Consider the following 18,435-nt stretch of genomic DNA (forward strand, 5'->3'; position numbering starts at 1 on the left):
TCTTCTTTTACTAGTTCTGATTTAGTCTTGTATGTATGACAAATCTCAGCTCCTCGCTTTATCTTTTTGTGTTTTGTTTTCTTACTTGATGTTCGATACTTACTTTAGAGTCTGATTAATTTGAATTCATGCTGAAAGTAAAGCGCTTGTTATTAAAACCGACTTTATTCATATAGCTCGAATACGAAACCTCTAGTCACCAGAGGCGGATTCAGGATTTGGAGGCTCCGAGTGCCATTTTTTTTAATCCAAATAGAAAAACATTTTGGTCGATTACGTTGGTGTTCGGTTCGGGTTATAATTTTTTTCCATTCATATTAGACAAAACGATAGAACAAAAATACATGATAATTATAACAACTTGGCCTAAAGAGTAGACCTTTGGATTAGAAAATTTATGATAATTTAACTTTTTATATTTAAACAAATAGCAAATAAGAAAGGGAAAAAGTCAAGAATTAATAAATATTAATTACTAAAAGCAAGTCACGAGGAATTAAGAAAATGAAAAAAGGAAAACAAAAAGGAAAGAGGCAACTGATATAAATGGATGGGTTCCTAAATTTGTGGAGTCAATTTGTAGAATTTACTGCGTTTTGATGTGCTGTCTATAATGCAACAAGCCAAAAATGCAACTAAATGTGGTAAACAAGGTTCGAACCCTCGTCACCAGGGGGCAATTATCGCCCTTTGCCACTGGCACCATGAGGCCACTTGTTACTCCGGGTGGCAATCTATTTATTTATACGATTTCATATGTATAAATACATATATACATAGCGTTTTCACCGAAGCTTGCGGGTGGCGTAGCATCCCCTCGGGCCTTAGTAGATCCGCCCCTGCTAGTCACCTCGTCTTTTAAGAATAGGTAGTATTAATCAATTTCCAATGCTAACACTTTTCAATAATGCTTTGACAAGCGACATTACAACAAAAGGATTGCGTCAAATGGATCACTAGACAAATGGATTCAGGTGACATTTCTCTCCAGTCTCTTTTGTATTTGAGATTTCTGATCAACTGAAAATCCGAAGGAAATTATTATCTTTGGCTTCAAGATGTTTTCAACTTAAAATTAATTTGCTCCTCTTTGTCCATTAATGAAATTGAGCTTGAATCATGAGTGTCATGACCTATTTTGCCTAAGTCGTGCGGGCACCTACCTTCCCACCTTGGTAAGCGAACCCTCAACCCAACACAAGAATAAATACACAAGGAATGAAATTAAGCAACGAAATAGAATAAATACGTAAGTCTCACGATATATATGTAGGTAGTAGAAAAGTGCGGAATAATAACAACACCCCAGGGTCTAGTCTGAATAATACAAGAGCATCTAAAGGAAAATAATACAATCTGGAATACTAATACATAAAGTGTCTATGTCTCTGAATAAAATAGGACATAAGATAGGAAAGTCTTTAAGGCGGCGGACGGCCATGCTCACCCTGGAAACTCAAGAATAGAGCTGAAGCGACTATCAGCCACGCGTCACAGAAGTGGATCCAACCTGATACTCTGCATTCATAAAAGAATGCAACAAGTGCAGGTCAGTACAAACAACAGTACTAGTAGGCATCATCAACCGACTAAGCATAGCTAACACAATTTAGATAATAAAGCAGATAAGCAAATAAACCAACAAGTATAAGACAATGTAATCAATTTCAAGTATTTGTCACCGCCTATGTAAAGCATCTAATCCCCAAATATGTCAAGTCTGAATATATCTAATCCGATTCAACATCACAATACAATCTCCAAGCATCTCAATCAAGTCATAATGCAATGCAATAATGGTATGAATGCAGTGGCGGAGCCAGGATTTTACCGAAGGGTGTTCAAATTTCGAAGAGGTAAATATAAAAAAAAAATCGATAATGTGGAGCGAAAATTTAAGTCAAGCTACATAATATTTAGCAAGTCATAAAAGCACTGATTATAGTACTAACAATTGTATATATTAAAACTAAACGTAAAAGACGAAAAAAGAAATTCTTCTGTTGAAAGCATAATCCAAATGTATTATTGAATCCTACTCGAGAAGATCTATATCTTGAAATATTCTTGTATAGACTCATTAAAAATAGTACTAAATAGCTCTTTTTTAAATTAGGCACTACAAAATCACCTAAAATTTCATTATTTATTGTGGATCATTTTAACTATAAGACTTTCTTTTTGGGTACTTAAGATATTTCTCTATCTAAACTTCAAATGTATAAAGAGGTATTTTAATTACAAAAATAATTACAAGACTTAATAATCCAAACAAAAAAAATGCCAAACATAAAAAAGACACTAATGGAATTCTCACCAAAATATTTACGAATAATGAAAAAGGCGTCTACATTTTCTGCCTAGTTTTTTCCTACTAATTAATACTCTCTTTGTTTCAATTTATGTGACACTCTTTGGTTTTTGAGATTCAAGTTGACTAATTTTTAAAGTAAAATTGAATTAAATCAACTCAATACTTTAAAATTAAAATTTAAATATCTAAAAATTATATGAAAATACTTTACATTGTAATTCTTCTCATGTCAATATGATTAAAAAGTACATTTAATTAATGAAAGTTTTCAAAGTTATGAATTTCGAGAAGTAAAAAGCATCATATAAATTGAAAAAGAATTTTCTTTTTTTCTTATGTAGATAGCACTAGAATATTTCTCTTATTGCATTCTTGCAATAACAGCACAAGAAGACGTTGACAAGATGTTTTATAGCACGGAATATGCCCCTAACAAGAATACTTTTATACTAGTGGAAAAGCTCCACTATTTATTCAATTTTGCTTAGGAAAAAATCAAGGACAAAATATTGGAAGCCGCCAAGGTTCGGACCCGCGCGTCTGTGGAGTTCTGACCACTCTTGACCGCTGAGTTGTCACTATTGGATGTGTAAAGGTTGTTCATGATATATTACTTAGCCAATATAAACGATATTTGACCTATATACCCGATAGAATTTTCCGGCGAAGGGTGTTCATCTGAACAACCTTCGAAGGCTATAGCTCTGCCCCTGTATGAATGCAATGCAATGTCATGCAAATGCAGTGTACACATGTACTCCGGACGGAAATATCGACGTCTCGGTAGCACAACCCAGCGTGACTCGTGAAGTCTAAGTGCCACCCGTCCCGGATCTTTGCCCAACAGACAGATGGGACCCCGAATCTTTTCCCACGGGGGGTTCTCACCGACACCACCCTGAGGGACCAGCGGAATCCATGCACTAACAACGATTCCGGAACTAACATCGGATATTGGCCATGCAACAATGATTCCGGAATTGATCATCGGACATCGGCCATTTCACGTTACTCAAGTAAAAGAGTTTTATCAAGTATTAATTCACTCAATCAACAATTTCGGGATGAACATCGGACATTGGCCGTCTCACGTCACTTAACTAAAACTAAGTTTTCATCAAATATCATCAATATCTCAACAGTGTATCATGAAATGAGAGTGCGTGCAATGCATGAATCACATCAATCATCATGCTCTATATCACAAGTACCAACAATGGGTACGCCAACAATATATCCGAAACACAAATACCAACAGTGGGTATGCCAATAATATAACCAAATCACAAGTACCAACAGGGGGTACGCCAACAATATATCCGAATCACAAATACCAACAGTGGGTATGCCAATAATATAACCGAATCACAAGTACCAACAATGGGTACGCCAACAATATATCCAAATACAAATACCAACAATGGGTATGCTAACCATATCATACTCAAGACGATAAAACATAATCCAATATCTACCAACGACTCATGGCATCAAGCCGGCACAATAGAACAATTAAATCACACATAATGGGTTGGCTAGCCCCAACACACAACAGGGCCCAACCTAAGGCAATATTCAACCCGACTACATACCCGAAGGTTCACATCCTGTCTCCGACAATAAAATCTAAATATGTGTTTCGCTATACGAAGTCTCACCAAAGGTAAGTCATAACCTGCCTGGATGGCCGAACCGCAACACTAACAACTCACTCATTTGCCTTGCCTTTCCGTTGAACCTCAGAACCACAGTAATCTAAGCATAATCGAAATCTAGATTAGAAATCATGAAGAATGATACTAATATTGCTACTATTCAATTTAGGTCACTTTTAACCCTAGAAATTGGGGAAACGGGCCCACAAGGGCAAAACAGGAAATTCGGAAGCAAAACATCAAATTAGGCACTAGGTGATCATAACCCAACCACTAATTTCTAATTTAACTCAAAGATTAGCCTAATTTCTGACTTCAAGCAAAACCCCCAATTTGGGTATAAACGCTAATTCTTTGATTCCGAAATTCAACTCTAGAAATGGAAGATATATGATTAATAAGCTTAGATCCATCGAAATCTAACATAAACATCATCAATTTCCTCCTTAATGAGCCTAAGGAAAAATTCATCAAACCCCTCTTTCAACTTCCATCACTAAGGGATAATTAAAGGGAAGGGGGAAATCTAAGATGATTGTGATTAAGGAAGAGTAAAGGAATAGGTAAGATTTAGCTCCAAGAATGTCTCCAAAATATCTCCAAGACTGTTCTCCTAAGCTCTAATTTCGAAATGGGAAATAATAAGGGTCTAAGGGATTATTTAAATCACACTTAATGAAAATACCTGGCCCGTCACCGCCACGACGGTAACGGGGCCGCTACAACGCCCATATGGCTGCCATAGCGGTCTGGCCAACAATACGCATGGCCGCCCCAGCGGCCAACACACCACAATAGTGGTGCCACTGGGACGGCACTGGTGCCGCCATATTGGGCACCAGGTACCAGAATCCCTCTAATTTTTCTAAGTCTCAATCGAAATCCCGAGCCATTCCCGAGGCCATTTGCTCAAAGCCCATATACCCAGACCCACACAAAAATATGCTACGAACGTGCTCGTGGCCTCGGAATTTCCAACGGAGGTCTCGTTGACCGGGTCAAACCCCGACGCGTTAGTTCTACTTTCCAACCCAAGTCCCAAAATGCATCCAAGTGCATTGGGAACCGAATCGAATATACACACAAGTCATAAGCAAGCTTCCGGACCTCTCGGAATCGACAGATTTCCGACAAAAGTCCGTCTACCCAGAAGTCAACTTCGGGTCAAAATGCGCTAGTCAATGCTCAGAAAAGGCGAAAATGTCGAAAAGACTATAACGACCAAACGGGTCGTTACAATGAGATAGGACCATAACTAGAGTCTATAGTATGAATATAGTGCAAGAAGAAATTGAAGTAATCAACAATTAGTTTGCACTTAAATTAGAAAATATTTGCAATTAAACGTCAACATATTATATCTTCAGTGTTAATTTATTGAAAGTTTGAATAAATATAATAATAAAAGAGTTTTAGTAATGTTATCGTATAGTTTTAGTAACGTTATTTTATAGTCCTAAAAGCAGGGGCGGATCTACATGTTGTTGAGGGTGTTCACCCTCGCCAAAAAATTACAGTGTATATATAGGATAAATTTTCTGTGTTTATGTGCATATATTAACTTTTGAACACCCTCGGCAAAAAATTACAGTGTATATTTAACTTCTTTTTTTTCCGAACACCCTGAATGAAAATCCTGAATCCGCCACTGTCTAAAAGTGGTTTTGACGACGCACAATTTGAACATTAGAATCGAAATTTTGGACTAATGGAAGGAGTGTTCTAAGTAAAAGTGATCTGATATTAAAATTAGAGGAACATTTTCTTATTATTAAACCGAAAATTGAATCGTCAAGGACCGATTAATCGAAAATTGATAAAAAGTATCTTATTGATTTGACTATCGACTGAAAAAACCGATTAACTGAATAGGTAACAAAAAATCGGGACGAACTGACCGATAAGCATCCCTACTATTTTTTATACATCATTCAAAGACAGTATTTAAATTTAGAAAACCATAAGGGGTAAAATGCATCTTTCCCCAAGACCCCAACTAATGTTTAAAGCCACAAAGGAACTTCATTGCTTTGAACACGCAAATTTGAGGACCAAAGAGAAAAAGTAATTAACAATAATTATGCAATTAACACTATTGAAGTCAAGTTAGTCCTACACTCCATAAAGATCTTAGAGATAGAGTTGTTGCTATTTTTATTTTATTTTATTTTAATCTTGTTAGATATTGCTTCCTCCACATAAAAAAAAGTGTCCACTTAGCCTTTTTTTTTTTTTGGTTAAAAAAAGTGTCTACTTATCAAATCAAGAAAAAATTAACCTTGTTTTTTCATATTTGCTCCTATTAAGTGTTATATGATCAAATCCTAATGTTTATTTAATTAGGAATAATTTAGTCAAATTACCTATTTTCGTCTACGAATTAATATTTTCTTAAGGAATATGCAAATAGCTAAATGGACTTTTTTTTTTTTTATCCCGAGGGAGTATTACTAGTTGTTTGATTATTCCCCTGAAACTACCGGCAACTTCTATAACTCCCTCATCTCTCATTTTATAGATATGCGATATTTGATTACATACAAACTTCAAAATATTAAATTAACTATATTAGAGTGGACTACTCTAAATGTCGTTATCATATAATTAAGTTAAATTAAAAATGTGCGTCTTGTATTTTAAAATTACAATCAAACCTCTCTATAATTGTCATTCGTTATAACATCATTTCACTATAACTGTCTGATTTTTTCCGCAACCAATTTTTCATGTTATATTTTTTACTTCCCTATAATAGCATTCTACTTATAACAGCAGTGACATTCATTATAGTTGTCACGACCCAACTAGAGGCCGCGACGGGTACTCGATACTTGTACCGAGCACCCCTTATCTCGTATCGTACTTTTACTACTAGGTGGGCCGTATAGACTATATCGTTTTTTTTTTCTGTTGCTTAACGCTAACATTAATGGCATAATTGTAAACATGAACTTATAAACTTTGCTAGCACGTTATACAACGACGAGGACAACAAAAGTACAAAACATCTGACTGTACATATCTGTCTACGAGCCTCTATACAAAGTGCATATATACATAGGAAGGGCCGGGTTCTGTCGTGCCCGATTATATACACAAAAGTAGTACCAATAGGCTGAAGCTCCGGATCAACTGGAGCACTCTCAAGGAACAGCTGGTGAAGCTCCTAGGGATTAAACTCGTCTGTCTGCTGACCTGCGCGGCATGAAACGCAGCGTCCGCAAGAAGGGACGTCAGTACGAATAATGTACCGAGTATGTAAAGCATAGAAACCGGCATAATAAGCAGCATTAAATATAAATAACAGCATCATGGGCTCATAGAACGTGTGAGGAGGTAAGAAAGTAACCTGTACATAGGAATGCCCTTTTTGGCCAGATACCATGCATGCTTGACTTTTCCCCCTCAAAATTTTCTTTTGTTTAAAAAAAACATTTCTTTTTCATAGACATAGAAAATAGAACACATATCCTGTCATGTCGTATCATGTCATATCATATCGTATCATGTCGTGTCATATCATATCATATCATAGCGTATCATATCATATCATGTCATATCATATCATAGCGTATCATATCATATCATGTCATATCATATCATAGCGCCGAACAATGTCGGCTCGCCCACATAGCGCCGAAATACGTCGGCTCGCCCGTATATCCCGCGTCCGGGATGATATAACGCCAGCTGACCAGGTGGAAACGCGTCTATAGCGCAACATATATCCCTTCCCCTCATATCTCCTTCACTCCCCCCATGTACATATACATATCATATACATATTTCATATAAGCATGCCGGAGAGCCCAAGGAAAAATCATGTTCGTCATAATCATCACAAAAATATTCTCATTAGAATAGTTACAATACTTATCGTTCGATAAATGAAACAATTAAGAAAATCCGGGAATAACGGGCCCACCTCGGGTCAAATGAGGTGGCGTACACGATTTATATACGTTACATTTCATGACGTCACTTGTGAGAGTTTTAAGGTAGTCGGGTCCTATTTGTGCAAGTTCTAGATGTTTAGGCAATTTTTCAACATTTCATACAATATTTAATTCAATTCTACTGAATGAAAAAGGAAAAACTTTAGGCACGGATTCCGGAGAATAGAGTTGTCCCCGAGGCTCAAATCTCGACCTAATATATCTAGGACATGCCAAAAGAAAAAAATGGGATAGCTTTACATACCTTTTTCGCCCTTTACGCTAGTCCAAATTCAATTCTCATTTCCTTCAAAATCTACAATTGGTCACAATTACCAAATATCAATCTCAAGCCTTTAAGAATCCAATCTTAATTCATACTTGTCTACGGAAATTTGGGCAGCATCTCCTCTATAAATTCAACATCCCCGAGAATTCAACTCGGCCAAAAATACAACAAAAAACCGAGAATTTAACTCGGCCACAATATCAACAACAACACCAACAATTATTCATAATATTTCCAGCTCCAAAATATTCGATAGAATATCCCACATTTTATTTTCCAAATTTTCCAACCAACCAATTCGCGATATAACTATTTCATAATTTTTATTTCCGTAACGAAGTCGAAATTAATACAAACAACATCAATAGCAACATCCTCCACATTCTACAAGTTAACTACATTTATTTTCATCCATAACAACGTTTACATAACCCACAAAACAATCCAACAAACAGCCCATGAGCCAACAACAACATCAAATACAATTTACGGTAAAATCTTCGTATTTCTCGTCCCACAATTTAGTTATGACTTCAATGAATATAAATATACTTAGAAGAGGATAATCCTTACCATATATACCAAGAAATAATCTTCTTCCACTTTACTTCCCTTCGAAGAAAGCCCAATTTCAACAACACGATAAAACAGGACAACAAGATCGGAGCGGAGAGCAAAACCCGCCTTATTGTTCTTGAGAATAGTTACACGTTGCTGTTTGGTTTGGAAATAAATATTGCTGCCAAGAGAAATTAACTGCACGTTGCTTCTCCTTTCAGTTATGTGCAGTGCAAAGTTTCCATAAAATCAATTCTCCAAGAGTGAGATAAGAGAAGTACAACAATACTCTGTAGCAGCACGTGTAATGGTGTGTATATATATATATCCCTAAACTTCAATTCCAAAATGATATAATATGTATAAATAAATAATCCATTCAACATGATAAAGGATGCATTAAATGCATGTCCCCTCCTTTACACTTGTCATTCTATTTCCACTCCCTTTTAAATTACTCATCACCTTTCTACACCATTATGCACGTACATCTATATAATTTGCTGCCCTTATCTACTAGGTGAATTCTTTTCCAAAGTTAAGAATGGTTGCTGCCCACAAATATATTCACTTTAGTGATATAGGAAATGTTTACATTCTTTTAGTGGACCGTGGGTCCCACTCTTAAGGATAAACTTCCAAAAGAAGACTTCCTAAAAATGACACATAGCAATATATATAATTGTCATCCAAGGTGCTGTCACGTTAGGGGGCTAACACCCAAAACAATTCACCCATTTAATCCGTAATTAAATAATTAACTTCCCACTAAGTTCATCAACTAATCATTTATGCATAATTAATTTTTTTGATCTCAATTTACTTAAATAATGATCATTTTAAGCACACTTCATATACTCGTTATCATAATCATGTGGTATAGCACTAGCCCATATCCTTATTTCCACCACATAAAATATTATTTTCAACTATCGTCGTCATACTCTCCCATCTTAAATCATTTCGGGACTTCATTCTTGTATACACCGAGTTTTTGATTTTCATGCTTCAATGTGACTAAATATTCCAACTTCGAGTAAATTTTCTCATATTGGAAGGTCCAATTTCCTAATCCAAAAATACGGGGTATTATAACTTGGACCGTATTTTATTCAAATAAATTTCGAACCTTGACAAAATTTATTTTCTTCGATTTGCTTAACTTCAAATATTTGTAACACATCTGTACCATTACTACAACCACCCACAAGCTTGGAACGATAACCTCATTTTCGTTACTAATATTTAACTCGCACGCTTTCCAACGCATGAAAACGCGGGATGTAACAATAGTGGTACTTTCTTTGTAAAGTTACCTCTCTAAAATAGTCATACTCAAATATTGTGTAATAATATTTCGTAAAAAATATATTATATATAAAAGTAAAAAACTATTGTTAAGAGTTAATTGTTACTTGAAGTGAGATAGAAGAGTCAACTGTTAAGCTTTTAGACAACCTTCAAGAAAAATCAATTAAATTCTCTTTTGCTGAAAGTTTGAACAAAATTTTCATAATTCAAGCATTGTATTATCACTAAGAGATTGTAATTTACGAAACAACCTACAATTATAGAATTATTATGTTAAACTTGAAATATTTAAATTCTAAAATACTGTAAATGCATATTTCCTTAGATTTTAATTCTTTATCGGTATGGTACAACTAGTTATGTATTTATTAGTAATTCATTAGTCTTTTCAATTTTAAATTAATGAGATATGAAAAATAATTGAGATTTTAAAATTAACAAGTATACGGTTTTCGTTTATATTTAACATGAAAAACACAATAACTGTTTGTGTACTTTTATTTATAACAACTAAATGAGATTTAAATATGAAATGTCAGTACATATACATAACAACACTTCAGTATATCAACCATGAAATTTTCGAACAAACGCTGCCATTATAAAGAGGTTTGATTGTATAATACTTAAGCCGCAATACAATGAAATTCCAACACAAACAATATTGATTACCCCTGCATTACAATATCTAAAAACCTCTATACATTGAAAATTTCTAGAGATAGTATCAAACTAAACAAACTGAAATAGAATGATTGGAAAAATCTAAATGCAAATACGAAAAAAAATCATCCATCATATCTTTACAGTGTTGCCACTTTGATTCACTAGAATAAGCCCTACGCGGCGCGAATCCGGAATAGTCGGGGTCCAATGCAGGTACCAGACACTGGATGGAAAAAGAAAAAAAAGAAAAAAAAACTGGTCCTCTGAAATGAGCTTTAAAATTTTCTGGAAAAAAATAATCTATCACATCATTCACATGAAAGTCTAATCCTACATATTTGAATTGTATGCAGTTATTCACCACAATCCCCTCTAGTCTACTTCACTGATTAACTTGGAAAAGAAAAAAAATAGGGAACAAAGAAAATTTTCAAAGCAAGTAGAAAATAAGATTCGAAACTACTAAAGCATGCTTTTATTTGTAAACATAGAGTTTAAAGATATTCTTGCACAGCAAAAGACAGAGAGAGGTATACCTGTTCTAAATAATTCTATATATTTAACCTGCTGACAAAGTTTGCTATTACATACATCATATACAATAAAAGCCAGCACTGGATATGCAAGTAGAGTCATATCTAGAAGGATGCGACAACAGAACAATACACCGGCCAGAAGATGCTGCAAACGAACCAACCAGGCAAGGAACACGTAATGGCATGAGAGTTCGTGAAGTAATAGGCGCCTGCTGCATTGGCTCATCCATGACAAAGCAGTGGCCATTCTAGTGAAACCCGAGAGAGGTTATGGTTTACCACTATAAACAACAGATTCTTATTTGGAAAAACCAAATATGGGATCTGAGAATAGGTCTTCCAAATCAAAGATGTCGTCTTCCTCGCTGCTCGGATTTGAACCATGATAATTAGTTCCACCACCACTAGTGCCGGGAATAGATGGTAAGTGCATGGTAGGATTTGTACAGGGATGAATTCCACCGCCATTAGTTCCAGGAATTGATGGCAATTGCAAGGAATCGACACGAAAACCTCCCTCGGGAGCTCCCATGGTGCTCTCAAAACTATTCTTAACACCACTGCCTGAAGCTATACAATCATGGACTCCCATCTGATCAACAATTGCTAATGGCAAACTTGTAGTGTTAGCCATAGGATCTACTTGAGTGGATCCAACCAACTGATTGGTCATTAGCTCTTCTAAGGACCCAACTTTAACGACCGGATGAGTGTACATTCCGGTGCCACCAGCAACTGCTCCAGAGGTTCCGTCTGCCGGTTCAGTGATTAGGTCGTCTATACTTTGCAGGAACTCATCCATGTCCGGAAATGAATTATTCAACTCACTACCAACAGCAGCACCAAGCGGGAATTTCTCGGGGTTCACAGCAGATGGTCCTTCAATAGCGCAGTTGGTAGCTAGCCCTGGTAAAGATATCATTCCTGCGTCAAAAGCTTCAGTTACGTAGTCAAGCAATGCCCAAAAGTCCCATGCCTTTCTTGGTCGGACCAACCCAACCGGCGATTTCCGACAAGTCTTTCTGAATTGGAAGAGCAAGAAGCGGAACTAGAAGAAAACTTTCAGTGATTGGATCTTGTGAGGATTCAGTAGTATCAGCAGCATTCACGCTAGTGATATCATGAATGCTGCTTCTCCTCTTCGACTTGTCATTGTTATTTAATCGAATGAAGAACTTTTGGGCATGGCTTGCCACCTGTGTTGGTGTTCTAGATCTCACACAGTTCCTCGATATACCCCGCCAATCACCTTTACCATATTTCTCCAACCCTTGGAGAAACGACCTAATAAAGGAAAGAAGATTAAAAGAAGTTACTAGGCTTGGAATTTAATCTGAGAAGTAAATTGTAAGACAATATCTGCAGAAAACTAATACATTCTCTCAATCAGCACAATTCTTATGCATCTTTGAAATGCTACTCAGGGTTGTTATGATTACATAGACATTTTTTTACTTCCATCTACATTGAACAAATACATCTAAAAAGTTTGAATTACCAATTTTAGTGTTATTTTAGCAAACATTTTTCACTAACACGACCTGCAACCTAGCCAAAACAATAGAATATACGCAAGTAAGTTACAACTCATTGGATGTTAATTTGAGAAATGTATAGAATCTCCTCACTCAGCACATCATTATTCCTTGTTGTAATAGTCCCTCTCAGTTTTGTTTTTTGTTTTGAAATGGTACAATAGTCCCATTTCCATTCAACCACAGATCCATATTTCTATTATTTGTTTTTGGGCGATTCAAGCCGATTCTCTACCAAGAAAAGGAAAGGAGATATAACTATCGTATACTGGAAAAAAACTTCAATACATGAATATGCTCTAGTCTATTTGACCTAATCATTTATTACCATCATCTAACTGCCTTTTCGGTCTTCGCATGGGATTCAAAATTGACAAGGTGCTAAAAAGAAGAAACTAGAGGTTTTTTAGTTATAAATGTAACACCTCGTAGCTTCGGGCTAAGATTTGTATCATAAGATGGGGGTATAATAAACCCAATTTGAGTAGTGTATAAATGATGTTTGAAACCCAATCAATACATGAGAAGAGTCTTTGGGCAAAGCAAAGTTGAAAACCACTCTACGGGACATGTTTGCAAGTGAGTTTATAGAAGGTCTTACTTCCAACGACCATAGCCCCATTATTAATTTGGAATTTGGGAAAACTTCCTTGATGAAAGTTGTATCCCTTTGAAATAGCTTTCCAACGGTATATTATGAGGGTCAAACGGACATCCGTGCAAAGAGTTATGCCCATTTTACTGAAGACTGTTCGCTGGAAATTCTGTCAGCGTAACGTGACGTTACGGACCGTAACACGTGTTACGGGCCGTAACAGTGGACCGTAACGCATCGAAAATTTCCAGAACCTCACTGGAAATTTTCACCAAGTTACGGTACCAAGTTACGGTCCGTCCCTTGTGTTACGGGACCGTAACAGTGACCGTATCTTGGTCCGTATGTACGTTTCGGGTCACCTGACTTCGGGAGGCCATAACCCTATCGTAAGTTGCGAATTTGGGAAAACCCAAAGAATGAAAGTTGTAGATAATTGAAATAACTTTCCAACCATAGGTTGTGGGTTCACAGGAGACGTCGGGATAGGGAGATATGGACGTTTTAAGACAGATAGGTCCCAACCCGTTTTCAAGTTGGGTCAACCCATTTCCCACTTAGTACTTAAGGGAAATGAAAACCCTAGCAGCCTCCATTTCCCTCAAATTTCAGATTTTTAGAGAGAGGAAGTGAGAGAGAGGAGATATAGAGAGAGAAAGTATAAAATCAACCAAGTTTAAGGCCCCAAATCCCGAAGCTCGTGAAGGATAAAGTGTAGTACAAGTTGTTGCCGTCATTTTAAGCTAAAAATCGGACTTGGGGGTGTTGATTTCGTGGTGACTACCCAAAAAGGTAATGTTTCTACTCCCTAATCATTTATAGTTGTGAATTGATGAATTCTTGGGAGAATAATAATTGGGTTTGTGGAAGAGAATTATATGAACTATGCTAGAATTGTTGGATTGTTGAAATGAGATTGTTGTATTCATATGGATGATGAAGAATGATGTTAATTACATCTAATTGAGATTGTAGTATTAGCTAGAAGTAAAAGAATGGGGATTTGGTGAAGAAAACACCATTTATGAGGGTTATAGAGCTTCATGCCCACTAAGTGTTTGATAAAATGCTTAGATGAACAAAACATGGATATTGTTGCTAATATAGAATCCCTATGACTTGTATTACTATAGATTGAAGTTGAAGGGATTGAAGGACATTGTGATACGCCCAAAAGCGGGAAGTTAAGGTATGTAGAACTTCCATCCACATGTGGGAACCTCTACGTTCTTCCCCATGATCTGTTTCGTAAAAACTATGAAGTTCAAATCCTAGGGCATTAAACCCAACGTATTGGTAGCCCGTAATTATGTATGTATGTACATGAATTCCGTATATATGTTCGTCATTGTGTTCCTAACTTTCCATTACGGACATTAGGAATCCTAGCTTAATCCATGAATCATGAATTCTTCCTCATGTGTTCTCATTATGTTCATATGAAACTGCATGAGTTATTTTACAAGTTATAAATATGTTTTCAAGTCAACTACAAATATATGATTATGAACTATTATATTACTCCTAAATCAAGAACATGTTTACAAGATATTTCATGAAACCATGTTTACAAGTTATTTCGTGAAATCATGATTCCAAGACAAGTACAAGTAAATTTACGAAAGTCAGGGGCTTCTTAGCCAACTATATTATATTCATGTTTTTGGGAGTTGCATGAATTACCGAGAAGGCTCAGATAGCCTGAAACTATGTAGCCACCATAGGACAAGGATCGCTCCGCCCAGTTAGGACGATACCTTAATTTCACACTGAATGATTCCATCAGGTACGTTATTACCTTATACCCTGGCAAGGTATAGGGGCTCTGCTGGTCCGGCGAGGTACCAGACTCCACGTATCCACGTGGTGATATCATGTTGTCGGTTTATGAAATGCTCTCCCTACTTATCATGTTTTACTCATGTTATGTATACGTATATGTACTCATGCTCATGCTCATGTTCATGTCCAAGTTTTCAGTTTCAGTTCTTATCATGTTATTCCATGTCTCATGTTGTTTCTTCCGGTTGCTTTACATACCAGTACATTCAATGTGCTGACGTCCCCTTTTATTGCCCGGGGGCCTGTATTTCACGATGCAGGTACGGAGTTACAGGACAACGCTTCTGATCATTAGGATTTACTCGTACCAGCTTATCGGTGAGCCCCATCTCATTCGGGGTTTAAACATTGTATTTCTCTGTTTAGTTTTGCATGTAAAGGTATGCTGGGGGCCTTGTCCCAGTAATTGTGTTTTCCAGTCAGACTCATGATAGAGGTTTCATAGACTAGACCAGTCAGTTATGTTATGGCAGACATTTGGAGTCGTATAGCCATTTTGGCTCACTCATGTTTTAAACAAGTACTTTATTAAGTATTATGAATTATTACGTTTTACAAAGGCTCATCATGCATTCACGTTATATTCCGCTTATGTTATGCATCATGATGATTCATCAAGTCATGTGGTTCGCTCGGTCACATGTAGTCAGGCACCGAGTGCCGTGTTACGTCCAGACCATGGTTCGGGGCGTGACAATAAATGAACTAAGCTTGGTGGTGATATACCTCTATTCTTCACATCACAGTTTGTCAGCAATAAATTCACAAGTGTTTCCAACACGAGTTAGATTGAAGCCTTTAAAAAGTCTGATGTATATAGTACCTTGTCCATATATAATACGTCACTCATCAGTTGGCTAGAAAAACAATTATACTGATGACGCAATCTCTTACGTTACATTACTGTTACCAAGTTGTATTGCTCTTCTATGAAAAAAGGCAAACTAACACAGAAAACAAAAAAGCACCGCCTTTAATTATTCTTGAGAAAAGAAAAGCTAAGAAGAAATTGCTAACCAAAGTAGAGGGGCTTTCTTCCATATTTTCCGACACCAAATTTTCTGAGCAGCAGGTTCTTATTCAAAAGTTTCACACCAGATCAACTTAGATTCTACTATACATTTACACATACTATACAATCAAAAATGATTTTGGTTACAGATTAAAGAATATCACCGCTTCTGTCAAAGAAGAATTTTGTTGCAAAGAACTTGTTAAAGAAGCAACTTTTAAATCCTTACTGTAAACATATAAACACATCATTGTAGAGATTAAATAATCATCAATTTAGTCAGATGTTATAAAGCCTCACCTGTGTTCTTCTGCAGTCCAAGGAATCCCTTTTCGCCGTTCTACCACTGCTCCCGATGATCTACTTCTACGGCTGGAATAACTTTGCATTTTCCCATATTTGGGTAGGGGGACTTTTCCCGATTCAATGTCGTTGACATCTTCAACAAGGTCATTATAATGCTGAGTAATTTCTTGAAGAGATTTCTGAGGAACTGCTGCTGCAATCTTTATCAGTAGATCGCTATCTCCAGAGTAGATAGCCAGGGCGTTCTCAAATGCTTTGTCTTCCTCCTTAGTCCAGGAGGAGCTACTGCATGTTTTGTCGGAGCTCATTTTGTTGGATCAACAGTGAAAGGTTTGCCAGAAAAGGGAAAGTTTCTTAAAAGTTTTCTCAAAGTGGAGAACTTCTATTTATGATTCTTTGTAACCCCTTACACTTGGTTAACGGAAGAAATGGAGGAAAGACTCCTACTTTTATAGCTACAGAAGTGAGATATTAGTAAGGGGATGGGGCAGGTGGCACAATAAGGGGAATGACCAACCCAAAAGACTATTGTTTCTAGGTGCTAAGTTGCACATACATCGAGGAAAACAACCAAATTGTCCACAGAAATATAATACTTCAATGAGACCACTGGCTAACTATGCAAGATTAATACAGTAACAAATGACTTTGTGGGAAAAAAGACTTCACTTTGGTGACTGTTGTTCTTGTATTTAGACACGTTTTATTTGTTTTGGAAGGTTCTCAACCATTTAAAGCAAAAGTAAATAGTAAATATCCGATTAATGAACTAGCTCCTGAAGGCAAAAAAGAATGAGGAAAGGGATATTATGATGAGCTAAACAATAAGAATTTGACCAAATATTTCTGTATTAGAAATAAGAAGCTAACATATTATAAATCCTTTTTCAATCTTAAACCAATCACGGATGACAAATTTGAATATGATCAAATGCCAGGAAATTTTCTTCGTTTCCCAGCAATCTTGACCTTCGAAATAAAAAGGGTGATTTACAAGAATGACCTCAGAGGTGGCTGGCCGTGAACTTTTGAACTCACTTGCCCTATAGGCAAAACTTCAAGTTCAACAAGTTTTCACTTTTGACTTGAAGATATGGGCAAACGGAGGTCAAAAGTTCTAGACCGCCCATTTCCAAACTCATTGGGTCTAATTTCCTGAAATAAAAAGTGCGAAAAGGATAAATGTAGAGGTCTAGAATAGTCTAGGTCTGACATACAAGTCCTTAGTGGTTAGAATGACTTACCTCAGTTAGAATGTACACTCATCCAGTCAATAATGTTGCGTATGAGCTGGAAGAGCTATTGACCAAGCAGTTGATTGGAGCCACTCAAGTATGTCATGTCGTTAACACTGCAAGTTTGCCATTATCAATTGCTGATCATATTGGAGTCCATGGTTGTACATCTTCTAGTAGTGGTGCTAAGAATAGTTTTGAGAGCACCATGGGAGCACCCGAGGGAGGTTGTTGTGTGGATTCCTTGCAATTGCCATCAATTCCTGGCACTAGTGGCGGTGGAACTCATCCCATCTCAAATCCTACCATGCAATTACCATCTATTCCCGGCCTAGTGGTGGTGGAACTTATCCCGGTTCAAACCCGAGCAGTGAGGAAGAAAACATCTTTAATTTGGAATACCTATTCACATATCACATATTTGGTTTTGGCAAATGAGAATCTGTTGTTTATAGTGGTAAACCATAACCTCTCTCGGGTTTCACTAGGATGAGCCAATGCTGCAGGGGCCTTTTACTTCACGAACTCTCATGCCATTACATGTTCCTTGCCCGGTTGGTTCATTTGCAGCATCCTCTAGTGTATTGTTGTGCTGTCGCAACCTTCTAGAATGGCTATATTTGCATACCAAACTTTAGCAGTAGGT

The 18,435-nt window shown here is 36.7% G+C and overlaps 1 protein-coding gene and 1 long non-coding RNA gene across 2 annotated transcripts; both read right to left on the bottom strand.

Moving 5' to 3' along the window:
• Window positions 1–6,915: 6,915 nt before the first annotated feature.
• Window positions 6,916–9,236, bottom strand: LOC132599530 (uncharacterized). The gene is made up of 3 exons (XR_009566860.1): window positions 8,767–9,236; window positions 8,170–8,220; window positions 6,916–7,164 (listed from the first exon to the last, which is right to left on the bottom strand). It is a non-coding gene; the product is annotated as an uncharacterized LOC132599530 (long non-coding RNA).
• Window positions 9,237–11,267: 2,031 nt separating this feature from the next.
• LOC132600723 (transcription factor SRM1-like) lies at window positions 11,268–17,787 on the bottom strand. Its single transcript, XM_060314059.1, has 2 exons — window positions 16,549–17,787; window positions 11,268–12,548 (listed from the first exon to the last, which is right to left on the bottom strand). Exons 1-2 carry the CDS (start codon window positions 16,860–16,862, stop codon window positions 12,215–12,217), a joined length of 648 nt encoding a protein of 215 aa, XP_060170042.1. The 5' UTR covers window positions 16,863–17,787; the 3' UTR covers window positions 11,268–12,214.
• Between the last annotated feature and the right edge of the window lie 648 nt (window positions 17,788–18,435).

This window comes from Lycium barbarum, chromosome 6, assembly GCF_019175385.1.
Source record: "Lycium barbarum isolate Lr01 chromosome 6, ASM1917538v2, whole genome shotgun sequence".
Taxonomy (NCBI): Eukaryota; Viridiplantae; Streptophyta; class Magnoliopsida; order Solanales; family Solanaceae; genus Lycium; species Lycium barbarum.

Coding starts and splice junctions, on each gene's coding strand:
- LOC132600723 (XM_060314059.1), bottom strand. CDS start 16,862: ATGAGCTCCGACAAAACATGCAGTAGCTCCTCCTGGACTAAGGAGGAA. Junction 12,549..16,548: donor TGGACTGCAGAAGAACACAG/GTGAGGCTTTAT, acceptor TTCCTTTATTAG/GTCGTTTCTCCAAGGGTTGG.